The sequence below is a fragment of the Corvus brachyrhynchos genome, unplaced genomic scaffold, assembly GCF_000691975.1.
Source record: "Corvus brachyrhynchos isolate BGI_N302 unplaced genomic scaffold, ASM69197v1 scaffold283, whole genome shotgun sequence".
Lineage (NCBI taxonomy): Eukaryota > Metazoa > Chordata > Aves > Passeriformes > Corvidae > Corvus > Corvus brachyrhynchos.
In genome coordinates, this window is record NW_008237409.1 from 861,112 (window position 1) to 875,929 (window position 14,818).

At 44.9% G+C, this 14,818-nt stretch overlaps 2 protein-coding genes across 3 annotated transcripts in view; one reads left to right on the forward strand and one right to left on the reverse strand.

Annotated features, from left to right (window-relative positions):
• NF1 (neurofibromin 1) overlaps positions 1 to 14,818 on the forward strand; it is an 87,856-nt gene that overhangs the window by 58,212 nt on the left and 14,826 nt on the right. Inside the window, 11 exon segments of the mRNA XM_017730920.1 lie at positions 7,741 to 8,173; positions 8,415 to 8,755; positions 9,472 to 9,674; positions 9,959 to 10,152; positions 10,474 to 10,614; positions 10,845 to 11,124; positions 12,252 to 12,466; positions 12,666 to 12,727; positions 12,865 to 12,979; positions 13,796 to 13,897; positions 14,784 to 14,818. Of these exon segments, the coding sequence (XP_017586409.1) occupies positions 7,741 to 8,173; positions 8,415 to 8,755; positions 9,472 to 9,674; positions 9,959 to 10,152; positions 10,474 to 10,614; positions 10,845 to 11,124; positions 12,252 to 12,466; positions 12,666 to 12,727; positions 12,865 to 12,979; positions 13,796 to 13,897; positions 14,784 to 14,818 (2,121 nt within the window).
• On the reverse strand, positions 32 to 7,712 carry EVI2A (ecotropic viral integration site 2A). Of its 2 annotated transcripts, XM_008631073.2 has the most exons (4): positions 6,583 to 7,712; positions 3,817 to 4,602; positions 1,556 to 3,731; positions 32 to 571 (listed from the first exon to the last, which is right to left on the reverse strand). In XM_008631073.2, exon 2 carries the CDS (start codon positions 4,584 to 4,586, stop codon positions 3,828 to 3,830), a length of 759 nt encoding a protein of 252 aa, XP_008629295.1. In that variant the 5' UTR covers positions 4,587 to 4,602; positions 6,583 to 7,712; the 3' UTR covers positions 32 to 571; positions 1,556 to 3,731; positions 3,817 to 3,827. The 2 variants fall into 2 exon arrangements, with proteins under 2 accessions (XP_008629295.1, XP_017586408.1); XM_017730919.1 differs by having other exon boundaries at positions 1,556 to 4,602; positions 6,583 to 7,711.

Here is a 14,818-nt window from a genome sequence, read left to right on the forward strand (position 1 = left end):
GTTCTCAGTACTCGTAGTGTGCTGGGGTGGGTTCTCTGGGACAGTCGGGTCCTCCTGCAAGTTTGTGCCTTGTTTCAATTTCCAAGGCAACATAAATAAGACTGAAGAACGCTTGGTGCCCTGGTCAGAGTCCATGAAGAGATCTGGCGTATCCCCATCCGCGAAGGGAGACCGGCCTGCCCAATGGGACTCGGCCAGAACAGGCCTCATGCAGCATTTCCACAGAAGAATTACAATAATCGCCAGCATCATCCCAATCAAAATTATGCCAATTATCAGTGCTGCTACCCAGCTGCCATCCCCGGCATCCTTCTCTCCTGGGAAGGCCTGGGTTTCTGTAACAGCCAGGGATGTGTCAGACTGGTATAAACTGGGCCCAGTTGCTTGCAGTTGGTAGAGAATGAGTTTGTCTGCTCTTGGACTCCTGGCAGTGGTGTATTTGTGGCTTTCAGTCATGGCAGCGTGGTGAGGTGCTGCTGCAGAAAGGGATCTCCAGATCTCCCCGCAGAAGAGAACCAGCATGACCTGGTTGCTGGCCATTTCCCTCCAGCCTCTTCACAAGTGTCCTCTCCTATTGCAGGGAAGAGGTAGAACATGGTAACTTGCAAACTGCATTTTTGCACTTTACTGCTGCCAGACAGTTTTGTGTTAATACCATCACAGTGAAAATAACGCTCTAACCAATATTTCACATTTCAAGTCTGTTCCTATCTGCATGATCAGCAGGTTTGTCACTGACTTTACAAATAACAGCAGATTTTCAACATTATCGATTGTATTAATTAAGCGACTTGTTTGAAGGTAATGGCTTATTATCATCTTTTTTCACCTTATCAGAAAAAGACATTGGCAGAGCAGTCCTCACAGGGTTTCAAAATAGCCTTTGTCAATCATGTAACTGGTTATGGACCTGGAACAAACTCTGCAGCATTGACAGACAGGGTTGTCAGAAGTGAACAAATGGCTTGTTGTGATAGAAGCTGAGACAGAAGTGAAAGGCTCTTTTACAATTCTTTTAAACTTTTATTTCCTGTTCTCATCGTTCTTCAGCATAGCAAAATATTCAAAAGTTTTCCAAGTACTGATGCTGTAATGACACAGCATTCTAATGGCAAAGCGTTTTATAAATAAACTCCTGCATGCAGACTGTGCAAATGTTGAGTTGTTGGCATGAAACAGATTTTTTTTTTCCCCTGTACTGATTGGAGTTCAGCTCTCTAAATGTCTCCATATGAAATAAATGTTATAAAATCTGTCCCCTACTTTCCTTCTGAAGTCACTTTCAGGCAATTTGAGCTAATTCATTAGCTACTATAGTGCTAGTCCTGTGAAGCTATTTCTGGGAAATTAATATGCATGAGTCTTTATGGGTTTACAAATACGCAAAATTAAATTTTAAATGCAGCAGTGTAAACACACATGAGCAGTAAGTTAATGACTCGAGAACGACGAGATCTAAACTGTCAGATTTGTAACGGGTTAAAATGATTCAATTCAGCTTTTATCCAGCTCCCCTCTTTTCAAAATAGAGTTAATACTTGAAGTTGATCCTTACCTGTACATTTATCTTCTCTCAAGCAAGCACCGTCTGACTTTGTTGTTTGAAGGCTCGGGAGGGCTCAGTGTGCTCAGAGTCAGACAGCGTAAAATGGCTCTTTTCATGCTGAAGTTTGTGCAGAGAGGAAGTTGCCAACACTGGCAGGAAGCGTCCGCGCCGGGCGGCTCGGGGACTCTTTATCTCGGAGATCGGAGATCGTGTGTTCTATGGGCAAACTCCTGCTCTGCCAGCACAGCTGGGCTCGTATAAACATGGGCTTGTGGCACCTCCGTGTGTTTATGTGCAAGTTCTTAAATACCTGTTTGCCTGTCTTTGTAGAAAATAGAGTTTCTTCTGTGTGAATCAAAAAGTGTGCAAGTTTGGGCTGGATTTGAGTTGCTGATGTAATCCAGTGGTGGGTTTGCTGTGGTTAGTGGGAAGCCACCCCGGGCTCCTTGGTGAGTCATGGAAAGCTGTGTGATCATGGGATGCTGGCTGCTTACACATCCTCTGTTGTGTAGCTGCATCAAGAGGCAGAGGGCAAAATCTGATTTCACCCTCAGCCTGTCCCTACTCGCTCGGTTGTTTTTCTCTGTGGACAGGGTTGGGACCTGCTGCCATCACTATGGAGGGCTGTGCTCTGTGCAGCTGCTTCCCCCGTCTGTCCCTGTCCATTCCATGGAGTGTAACTCAAGCTGCTCTCTTTGGTCTCCTGGAGCATTTCTGCCTGGAAAGGCTGCCTGGCAGAAAGAAACCCACACCAGATATGTCCTTGTGGCATTTTGCAATTGTGTTCTGCCTGTGGCTACTGACAGATTCCGCTGCAGCCCTTCCTGTTGTGCCTCTCTTCTGACTGCACTGCTTCTCTCTTTCTTTGACACTCTGCCTGCTGCTGCAGCAAACATGCATCCTGATCACATACACAGTAACTCAGTGTTTCTTGTCTGATTTCTTTGTCTCCTCCCTGTTCTCTTCAACCCCTGTAGTTGATTCCCAGTTCTAGGCTGAGCATGCAAACTCCTTCCAGCTTCGTTTTCCTCACTACACAACCCACCTCTGAGCCTGGCAGTTGCATTTTTTGAGCTGTGTCTCTCCTCTGGCTGCCACAGTGCTGTGGTCCTGCCTCTGCTGCTGCTGTAGCTGCCCTGCCAGCCAAATTAATGGCTGATCTAAAGGAATTGGGGTGGGGGATTCAGTCATGCTGGTCATCTCAAACTCGTGCAACCATCTTATGCGTCACAGCTGTTGGTTACAGCTGCACAGGATGTTTGGAGCTTTGGCACTGTGCAGTCTCAGCACTTGTAACCACAGCGCAACAGAGTTTCCCCAGCCCGAGGAGCAGCCTGTGGAAAGCTTCTCAGGTTTCTTAAAACAGCAAAGCTCTGCTGCAGGGAGAGCAGCCACAGGCACCTCCCTGGAATTATGGGAAGGTCAGGCCTCTGAAAATAAAGAAAATAAAAGTGGTTGTGGCTTGAGGAAATTCTTGGCATGTTCTTATTGGTGTCAGGAGAAAGTGGAGTGTATTTCCATGATGCAGAAATCACAGCGAGTCATCAGAGACCATTACTGAGCTCAGCCAATGTTACAGGAATATAACATTCCAAAATGCCTGGTCATGTTTTTTCTAGCATTTTGACTTGGAGAAATAGTATCACGTAAGTCATTTAAAAACTGATATTGCAAGTTTATTGAGGATAACAAATTGAACAAGTTCTCATATTCTAGGAAATACTACATTTATTCATCACAATGTCAAAACACAATAAATATGGTTCAAATCAGTCTGCTTCAAATGTAATTAAGCTGGTTTAAGACATTCTTGGTGGAAAATCCAGAAGGGTATTTTGAGAGGGACTAGATCCTGAATCAGGGGTTGAATCAGAGTTGTGACTAATGTATGGTTTTCTTTAAAAAGCAACTTGGTTATACCTGTGCAGCATCTTAGTGTTCAGTGTGGTGGTCAGACTGACAGTCTGTCCCTTGTTCCCCTCCGTGGTCTTTGAGCATGGGCAGATTCTGTCCTTTTGGTTTATCCTGATCAGCTTCTGTCACCCTGATTTCTGGTGAAAGGAGTAAAACCAGTATTGACACTACTTAGAGAAAGCTATTTAACATTCTTACTGCCTTCTGGATCCACACATGGCTGCAGCATTCCCACTGGCATCAGTAGAAAAACTCTAAACTCTGGCATTTCCTGAGGGGAAATTCTTGTTGTTACTTGAAAGTCATGTTTTTGCCTTACATTAACAGTGTAACAAAGGGAAAAGATGAATTTTTACCTGAGTGTGAATTAAATCTCAACTACAAAATTGGTTAAAATGGGATTGTGTGACTGGGATGGTTCTTTGCTGTCTTGTTCATTATCTGCTGCTTTGGTGAGTTTCTCAGTAGTTTCATCTTTGGTTTTCCTTTGGTTCACAGCATCCCTCCCTGGTATCAGCTCCTGCATTATCAGCTCAGTTCCACTTGTCTCCTTGGGCATCCTCTGCCACGTTCCTGCTGCCATGGGCCATAAGCTGTTGGTGGCCAGGAGGTCACCATTGGTCCTGGGCCTGCGTTTGCCCTGCTGGGCTCTTTTGAGATAGGACATTTTGTTAGCTACTACAACTGTGGACAGAAACAGGCAGGTGCAGATGAGCACAAGAACTGCAATGATAATGAAGCAAATCAGTATGAGAGACTTATTGTCGTCACAGGTTTCTTTGGTCATTGGGCTCTTGGGTTTGCTGCTGGTCCCCAGTCCTCCAGTGGTGGAAACTGCAATCGGGGCAGGGGAAGTTGAATTTTGGGCCATTGTGGAGGAGAAGAATGGCAGGGTACTTTTCATTTCAAAAGTAGTCATTTGGCTGCTGAAATTGAGGCTCAGAGCAGAATTTGTACTTGCTTCTGTCCTGTTCCGGCTCCCACTGAGGTTTTGGCCGATGGGACTCCAGGTTTCATCTCTGAGCTGAGGGTAACCGGTGTGGTTTGCACTTGTTTGCAGCCACAGGCAGAAGATGATCATGACAGGGAAGGCCAGGTGTGGGTTACTGCGTCTCTTGGTCTTCATCTTCCTGTTGAGTCCCCTGCAAAAATACAAATTATGGTGTTAGTTTAGCAAATGCTGGTTCTTAGAGGTTTGGATTGGACTTCTCGGGGAATTGCAGCCTTTTTGATGAAAAATACTTGGCCTCATTTTGGGGGGATGTAGGAGGATGAGTTCAAGCACCCAGATTGTGAAAGAATAGATTGTCTCAAACTTCTGACAGTTTGAAGTTTATAGAAAACATGCGAAGATCAAAAAAGAGCATGGAGCAGAGAGAGAAAGAAAAGTGTTTCCTACTGAGTGCTTCGTGATGTGAGGGCAGACTCTGGGAGTTCCTCCTCTCTGGAGCTGCCCATGTTACACCCAGTCATCACTTCTGCTTTTACACGGAGAATGGAGAGACCATGAGGAGGTTACAGATCACTGACTGCTTCTCACCTCCCTGAGTTCCCCTGGGGCGGGCAGGGGAACCCTGCAGGTAACAGATGGGCAAGGGAAAAACTTGAACCCAAAATGTTCCTGTAAGTGACACCAGTAACTTACGTGAATTGTGTCTAGTTCCTAGCACAGCTGTCTGGAGTACTTTAAAATGCCCAGGAAAATCTTTGTTCTCTTATTTTTTCTTCTTTTTTGTACAAGAAGCTCTTTATCACAAATGTACTTCTTGTATTTTTCTCCCAAACATGCTACAGATTGTGACATTTTCTTTAAAACGCCACAGATAATTATGCAAATGAGAGTAATTATTCATATGTTCTGTTTCACATTTGTGGGGTATTCAAATCTGTACCTGTTGGATTTGTCTGGAGGGTAAGAATGTGAGAGTGGGGTTGGTCTGATACTAAGATAATAACCTCAAATTAAGAGTGACAACTCAGCCAAGCAGTGACCAAGGCACTGCTGCTGCTTGGGCCAGGCTGCTCCTGACCTTCCCGGGGCGAGGCTGGTGTCCCACCAGTGTCTTTCTTCTGTCTCTAGTGACAGATCCAAGTGTCTCCTTTGGTTGTTAGACCCTCTGCTTGGTGCAAATTTAAATGCTGCAGAGAATGACCAAAAGTAACGCTGTTAATTTTATGTTTGTTCTTGAATAAATTTGTTTGTTGCCTGTAAAGGTAACAAAGTGTGCTTGTGTGTGTGTGTAAATATGAAAAATGAGAGAAGTGATGTTCCTGGTGTGTGCCCAGATGAAGGGAAGGCAGGGATGATACACCTGGTGTGTAAGGGGATCTCTCCTTGCACGACAAGGGAGCAACAAAAGATCTGTGTCTTTAATTTTGCAGTTCACCCGTAACATAAAATTATTCTCCATCCTGAGCTGAATCCTGTTTGTTCAGTTTGAACTAGAAACCATCTTAGTCACAAACTACAGCTCAGGTATCATTTTTGTCTGTATATGGTAGAAGTCACCTGAGTGATGCCTTGTGGCATACTTTGAAAAGGAAAAGAAAAGCAAACCCAGGAAACCTTGGGGTTTTTTAACAACATTTCAGCTATTTTGAGCAGAACAGGCAGAGCCAGCACAGCCACGCTGCAGTGTTCCTGTTCCTGCCCCGGGTGCAGCTCCCTGCTCTGCCCGGGGCACACTGAGCCCAGTGTTCATTGTGGGCTTCCAGACCAGATGTGCTTTTCTTAGAAATCAGTGGGCTCATGGTGTGAAGGGCTGCACTTGAAACCATGAGAGCAAATGAGCTGGTCTTTAAAGAGCTGGTTTTCTTTTTAGTTCAGCCCTTTGTGTCTGGGTGTTGATGGGGTCTCAGTACCCAGCAAGATCTGCAGTGCAGGAACAACAGAGCTAAGTAGTGACTGTCACTGTTAATGCCTAGGAGTCTGACTGTGAATAACCTTTAACATGACTAAAATACAGTTTATCAGCTTCCCTCATTCAGTTGGAGATAATATTTCTACAGTTACTATTTTTGAGTTACTCGAACTTTAAAAATACTTTTGCATATAATTTTCTACGAAATGTAGGAAACTTTGAAGTACAACTTAAAATAGGAGAACAAAAATGTGTACTTACCTTGCCAAGATGTAGTCAACAGAACATGGGTGTTTCAGATATTTAGTCCTTTGACAATAAGATTTCTTTGTGCATATATGTTGCTCCTAGGATGCAAGCAACCATCAGTGTACAGCAGGGAGATTTGGGCAGTGCTGGTGTTTTTTAGGCAAATCTGTAACTGTGATGACATGTGGCTCTAAGTGGGGAACTAAAACCACAGTGATGACACACTTCCTTTGGGTAACAGCTATACCATGAGACGTTGGGGGAAAAACACCAACTTGCCCAACTTAGCTCTCAGAACCACAGGAGGTAACGGGAAGAATAATCTCCTGTGCAGTTGAATGCTCTGTGTTCTGTCTCCGGTGTTGTCCTGCACTCAGGTGCTATCGAGAGAAGTGTCCCAAAACCCTTAAAGCTACACCTGTGCTGACGGCATTTATCAGCTCTTATGTAGCCTGTTGTTTGCCTTGGAAGAGTTAATGACAGCTCAGAGCAGTGACAGGTATTTAAAAGCACCTTAAATTTTCACAAGCTACTAATTAATTTATTTTTAATTAATTCTTCCTACTGGAAATCTGTCTGCTGTGTGAACTCTGGAGATGTGGTTTAGGCAAATGCATTGCCCAGTCTCAAAATTCAGAGAAACTTTAAGTGAGAAAAAATATTCTCAATTATGTGAATGTTTTTGAAAAGAGTTGTTTTTGTAGGCAAATCCTCTGTACTCCTCAGAGGACTGACCATTCTTAGAAACACCCCCCAAGCATTAGAGTGCTGCAGGACAGAGTAATTGGAGTGGCCCTGAGACCCTCTGAAAAAGTTGGGGTGTGGATGTTTGATTATTCTTAAGACTCCTGAGATAAATATATTTTTCCACGTACAAATATAGATACAATTTGAATCTCTAAGGTTGTTAAAAAGTTGTGGGGCTCTTCAGGAGGAAGTTGAGTTAAATCCCAGCTCCCTCATCCTGGGCACTAAACGTGGCTGGAGTGTGAGGAACTGCCAGAGGCAGGTGCGGTGTCCCCGCTGTGGCCCGAGGGTGTTTGCAGGACCATGAGGAGGGTCAGTCTGGCTCATGGACGGGACTGTGGGTGCTGTTGGTATGCCTGGACACTCAGGTGTTTGTGCTGTGGGCCTCAAATGTGACCCAGCCATGTCTGTCTTGTCTTACAGGTTCAAGACTGGTCAGATCAATGGGGATTTGCTGATCTACCACGTGCTGCTGACCCTGAAGCCATACTATGCAAAGCCATATGAAATCGTGGTGGACCTCACACACGCTGGCCCCAGTAATCGCTTTAAAACAGACTTTCTTTCTAAATGGTTTGTAGTTTTTCCAGGCTTTGCTTATGAAAATGTTGCAGCAGTTTTTATTTATAACTGTAACTCTTGGGTCAGAGAATACACCAAATACCATGAAAGGCTCTTGACAGGTTTGAAAGGGAGCAAAAGGCTTGTTTTCATAGACTCTCCAGGGAAGCTGGCAGAGCACATCGAACACGACCAGCAGAAGCTCCCAGCAGCTACCTTGGCTTTGGAGGAGGACTTGAAAGTGTTTCACAATGCTCTCAAACTGGCTCATAAAGACACCAAAGTTTCTATTAAAGTAAGTGCTTTTAATGCTGTTCCTAGTGATCTGTTACATTTGTATAAGGATTGGAATATGATTTTACTGTCCCTTCATTCTCCTCCCCTGTCTCGAGGAGAAATCACAACTTTCTAGTATACCCCTTTAGGAAGTACAAAATTTGATCTGTTTATCTTTTCTAAAAGTAGAAGTGTCAGGCTGTTCTCTCTTTATGTGATTACCAGGAGGTGCTGCAGCAGTTTTTTCTTGTCCCCCCAAGGTTGGCTCGACAGCGGTGCAGGTGACATCAGCAGAGCGTACGCGGGTGCTGGGCCAGACCGTGTTCCTAAATGACATCTACTACGCCTCCGAGATCGAGGAGATCTGCCTGGTGGATGAGAACCAGTTCACCCTGACCATTGCCAACCAGGGCACCCCACTGACCTTCATGCACCAGGAGTGTGAAGCCATCGTCAGGTCCATCATCCACATCCGCACGCGCTGGGAGCTGTCCCAGCCCGACTCCATCCCCCAGCACACCAAGATCCGCCCCAAGGACGTGCCCGGGACGCTGCTCAACATCGCCCTGCTCAACCTGGGCAGCTCCGACCCCAGCCTGCGGTACAGGGCTCTGGCATTACTGCCCCTCTGCTCACAAACAGGGAGCCTTCCCAGGGCTGCTCTAGTCTTAGAAATTCTCTCTTGAATTTTTCTTTTGCCCCAGCTCCATAAAATGCAATTTTTAATAATTAAATATTGAGTTTCTATAAGTGAAGAAGGGCACACACTGTCAGAGGAAGTGAAGGCATGAAGGAAGCTTAATTTCCCTTTATAAGGGAAATACTTCTGCTTTGCACTCTGTGTTTATTGGGTACATTTGATTTCCATGGTGTTGAGCTTCTTGTTTAAGAACGTGGGAGCTGTACCCCTTAGATTTGTGTCAGAACAGGCTCCCCCAGGCTGGGTTCTGGCCAGGGGCACCCCTGGGCCCTGGGCAGGCTCTCTCCCAGCAGCTCAGCTACACCTGGAGGGATTTAGAATTTCCTGGAACTCCAAGCTGTTCTGAGAAGTCCAGTAAAAAGCCCTTCAAACATACTCTGTAACCTTAGCAGAAATTGTTCAGAGCAAGTGGAGGAATAATTTCTTCTATTTCTCCAAAGAAATTTTTTTTTCTCCTAATTGTAACCAGTCCAGGCAAAAAGTTCAGGATTTAGATGTAATTTCTACTACAGCAGCATTGATTTGCTGTTTGAAATGTCAATACTGTGGTGTATAACATGTATATGTTCAAAAGTACAAGAAAGCTCTTACAAATCACATTGTTTGCTTTGTTACAGGTCTGCTGCCTATAATCTCCTATGTGCCTTAACCTGTACCTTTAATTTAAAGATTGAGGGCCAGTTACTGGAAACTTCAGGTCTGTGTATTCCTGCCAACAACACACTCTTTATTGTATCTATCAGTAAGACTCTTGCAGCAAACGAGCCACACCTCACCTTGGAGTTCTTGGAGGAGTGTATTTCAGGATTTAGCAAATCCAGTAAGTAACTCTAGTGCTTGTTAGTGCCAACCATGAGTTTGAAAAGATTCTAATCTCTAGAAAGATTTTAGAGCTAGCTTAGCCAACTGAGCTTCCTCACTGGCTCTGCTGCCCTCTCCTTTTGCCATGCCTTTTTGAAGCTTCTCTGATCGCCCAGTGTTCTTTGCCCAGCTCTGACAGTAACTATTTTGGGCACTAAAACTGAAAGGAAAAGCGCTGAGGAAGAGTTATTTATGAAGAGAGGCCAGTGCTGGCTGTGTGTGACGAGGTGGGTGTTGTTGCAGGCATTGAGCTGAAGCACCTGTGCCTGGAGTACATGACCCCCTGGCTGTCCAACCTGGTGCGCTTCTGCAAGCACAACGACGACGCCAAGCGCCAGCGCGTCACTGCCATCCTGGACAAGCTCATCACCATGACCATCAACGAGAAGCAGATGTATCCTTCCATTCAGGCCAAGATCTGGGGGAGTCTGGGACAGGTACAGTTCTGCATTTGTAAACAAACACACGTTTTCTTGCACTTCAAATCAGGTTTCTTCTTACTGAGGTCAGCATTTTATAAATAGTTATACTTTAATGTGGGAAGTAAAATACAAATAGTGCTAACTAAATTACAGTTTCTAGTTCTGAAGGATTGGGAGTAAAACGTAATGGAATTCAAGTCACTAAAAGCGATGCTTCAGTTTCTGGTAGTTGTGCATCTTCAGCTGAAGAAATTAATGATTGCTGTGTAAAGGGTGGTTCACTGTGGAAAAGTAAAGTTAATCTGACTGGTAAGAAAGGAATTTTTTCTCTGTCAGATAACAGATCTCCTGGATGTAGTGCTGGACAGTTTCATCAAAACCAGTGCCACGGGGGGCTTGGGCTCCATCAAAGCTGAGGTGATGGCAGACACAGCTGTAGCATTGGCTTCTGGCAATGTCAAACTGGTGTCAAGCAAAGTGAGTTCCCTCTTTGCCTTCATTTCCTTTCATAGAATAATTTCAACTTGTTTGCTAATGTGACACTGAGATGCTTTCTGGTAACTCAGGACAGGCAATTAATGCAAAACCCTCGATAAAATAGGTTCCAAGCAGAAGAATAATTTCAGTGTTAAATGGTGATGGGTTTTACTGAAATTCTGAGCTGTGCTCCCCGTTTGAGTAGAACAAAATGGTTGCTCTCTTTTCAGGTGATTGGGAGGATGTGTAAAATCATTGACAAGACCTGTCTGTCCCCCACGCCCACGCTGGAGCAGCACCTGATGTGGGATGACATTGCCATTCTGGCACGGTACATGCTCATGCTCTCCTTCAACAACTCCCTGGACGTGGCAGCACATCTCCCCTACCTCTTCCACGTGGTGACTCTGCTGGTGGCCACGGGGCCCCTTTCCCTCAGAGCTTCCACTCATGGGCTCGTCATCAACATCATTCACTCTCTTTGCACTTGTTCACAGCTTCACTTCAGTGGTGAGCTTTTTTGGATTTTCAATGAAGCTGATTGCTCCTTAATTTGTTTAACAAATACTTGAGTTGTCTTTCTCTGCAAACTATTAAGAGAGGTTGAAAATAGTGGGTTGTAGTTCAGCATGAATACAAATCAGAATGAGGATATGATCAACAAGAAATGAGTATGGAATTAAAAAATATCTCAGAGCAGGTGCATAATGTAAATTGTTTGTATAATGGGTTTTAGAAAAAGAGAAGAAAGTAACGTGATTTTCTGGCAAGGCAAACGAGAAAATACATCTGTGCTAAAACTGGCTCATGTGCATCTTGTGAAGGGTTGCATAACATGATAACAAAAATACCAATGACATAAGGGAATTGTGAAGTTACAGTGTTAAAACAGGTCTTTTATCTACTGTTGTATTTTAGCAGTCCTAAAATAATTGATATTAGCAATTTGGCACTTCTTACCCCAGAAGCACAATGTAAAACCAGGCCGTATTTTGTGCAGAAAAAAAAATTCAACGTTTATGTGATCTTGCCTTTTTTTAAGTATCTGAAATCTCATTTTATGTCTGTACCTATCATCAGGAGAGTGGGTGCACACACACACACGCAGAGGTGTCTGTGTGTCTGTGCTCTGATGCACGGGGGTGCTGAGCCTCCTGCTCACGCAGTGGGTTTGAAGTGCACTGAAATCAACTGAAAGGTCAGAACTGTGAAGATATTCAGTGCTAGAGCAGGGCCATCATTTTCTTCTGCTTTAAGTGGCTTTCTTCATGTGAGTGCCAGAGCCAAAGGCAGAGTCTGCTGCAGTTTGAACTTCCAGTTCTGTTGGTATTTCAGAGCAGGAACAATCTGGATTTCCATTTTCTGAATCACTGTGAGGAGAACTCACAGAGCCACATCTTTAAACACGTTCCTCTGTAGCAGACTCTAGAATCCATTTCTCGTGCCTGGTTCCAGCAGTCAGGGCAGGAGAGCAGAGCTGCTGTGCCTGACTCGGGGCAGTAGCAAAGGGAGCAGTGTTGCAATGGGCGCAGGGACCTCTTGGCTGTTGGTGTTCCTGGGGGAGGAGCCTCAGAGGGGGGAAATGTGGATTTGAATTTCCCTGGTGTAAATCTCATATGTACAACTTTATTCAACAGAGGAGACCAAGCAAGTTTTAAGGCTGAGCTTGACTGAGTTCTCTCTGCCCAAATTTTATTTGCTGTTTGGGATCAGCAAAGTGAAGTCGGCCGCGGTGATCGCGTTCCGCTCCAGCTACCGCGACAGGTCCTTCTCACCCGGCTCCTACGAGCGCGAGACCTTCGCCCTGACCTCGCTGGAGACGGTCACCGAGGCGCTGCTGGAGATCATGGAGGTGTGTGGGGACAGGGGAGTGACCCCTGAGGGACAGGGGCACTGCTGGCCCTCTCAGCAGGCAGCGGTGCCGGGGCTGTGCCTCCTCCCTGCTGAAGTTAACAGCTGATTTCTGAGAGCCAAACTTCTGCACATTCCCAATTGTACAAATACATCTTCTCCATGTTACATCCATTCAAACAATCTATTTTTCTCTTTAGGCTTGTATGAGGGATATCCCAACATGCAAGTGGCTGGACCAGTGGACTGAACTAGCTCAAAAGTAAGTCATGGATCTCAAACCCTGAGCCCTCCCTGCCTGTGCAGTACACCCAGAGTTTTCAGCTTTTCGTTATATGTATTTTTGTTTTTGTTGTTGTATATATGTTGTTTAATGCAGTGTACTCTGTTTCTTCACAGGTTTGCATTCCAGTACAACCCCTCCCTGCAGCCAAGAGCACTGGTTGTCTTTGGCTGTATAAGTAAACGAGTGTCTCATGGACAAATAAAACAAATAATCCGAATTCTCAGCAAGGTATATGGGTCTGTCTTTTTTCTTTTGTGACTCATAAAGCAGCTAATTTTAGCTTTATCTTCCCATCAAATATAGAACTTGGCATAATTTTAGGATAAATGTTTTTTCAAGCATATTCTTAAATAGAACTGATTGGAAATACACTTTCTATAGGCCAGGCTTTTGAATTTAAATTGACTTAGTGGCAATAAGTTCCATCACTGCTGTGACTTCTAGAATATCAATAGGTCTCAATATTGAGTTTAACATTCCTGACACAGGTGGATCCAGCAGTCAGTATTTAAATAAATGAGAAATTTTCTCTTAAGGCATTTACCAGCACGCACATGATTCACAGCTTCCTTTTTCTCAAAGGAAGTGAATAACCTCGTGTGTTGTGAGTAAGTATAGTAAAGAGCTGATTTATATCAGAAAACTTTGAAGCAGGTGCCTGGCTTGACAGTGATGTTCAGTCATTCCAAAGTAGGTTGTGTTCCATAGCAAGTGAGCAATGTACTAAACATGTGTCCTTTAAGCATTTTATTAGAGTTTTATAGACACAAACTTTAATTTAACAGTGTCTAAATGATAAAGAGTTTTTCTCCAGCTCTTATGCCCCCCCTGCAGCCTGACTGTTTGGGTACACATTGTGCAGCCATGCATTTATTTCTGCTGTCTAAATCTCCATTTGGAAAAATTCTCGAGAGTTGGTTTAGAATGAGCTCAGGCTTTTTAAATAATTGAGAAAAACTGTTATTGTGCGGAGCTTTGATCTTCTTTTTATGAAGCAAAATGTAATTATGGTTGTATTTTTAATTACTCTCTTTTTTCAAAAAGGGACTTGAGAGCTGTTTAAAAGGCCCTGATAATTATAATAGCCAAGTTCTAATAGAAGCCACAGTTATAGCCCTCACCAAGCTGCAGCCTCTTCTTAACAAGGTAAATAACTGGCTTTTTAGAATAAGCAGAGAATGTAAGTTGTGATTATGGGTGTAATCTCAGAAATACAAGTAAGTGTTGGGGTTTCTGAAGTTCACACTTCACTGTGACTCAAGCATGGAAGTAGCACATATGGGAAGTGTGGCAGATTGTGGGACCAGTGCAAAGGCTTGAGAAGTGCTGGGGAACGTTCTGTTCTGCTTCCCAGAGCGGGGCCCTGGCAGTTGGGCAGAGGCTGTGCCCAGGCTGTGCCCGTTCCTTCCACAAGGCTCCAGTCCTGCCTGCAGCTGTCTGTGCTGGTGCCCTGCACGCCGGGGCTGGGGGAATGGCCACGTGTGGACTGCTGCTGGTTCAGCCAGCCGGGGTCACTGCCCGGTCTGAGAGCGCACCGGGGGCACAGCAGGAACAAGGAGCCTCGTGCTGCTCCTGCTGGTGAATAAAACTTGTTCTCAAAAAAGCTCTGCTCAGGAGACCCAGGATGTGTTGAACGCCAGTTCCTCTTGTGTGTAGTTCTGATTTTGACGAGGAAGTGCCTGGGCAGGTCTGTGTGCAGAGCTGCAGTCCGTGTTCAGACTGAGAACAACAGACCCATTTCTGGTCAGGCTGGCACAGGGCAATGTGGGTCTGACACTCTGTGGGCAGGCAAGGGATGTAGGAGAGGAAGAATGACTTGGGAGGTGCAAACAAGGCTTGAAATTAATTTCCTTTCTACTGTTCACCTGTGAAGTGCATTAACAGGTCCATATGAGCACCTGTTTCCTTGGAATGGCTGTGGCTGAGGACAGAACCTGCTACGAGCGGGACAAGCCCTCCCCTCTGTCCTGGTTGTCTTTCACCCGCAGGAACTGACTCCCAAGTGAAATGGTGGCTCTTTCTCTCCCCCCAGGACTCCCCTATGCACAAGGCCCTGTTCTGGGTAGC

What these genes read in the sequence shown, in the direction of transcription:
- EVI2A (XM_008631073.2), bottom strand. Translation starts at nt 4,586, where the DNA reads ATGAAGACCAAGAGACGCAGTAACCCACACCTGGCCTTCCCTGTCATG.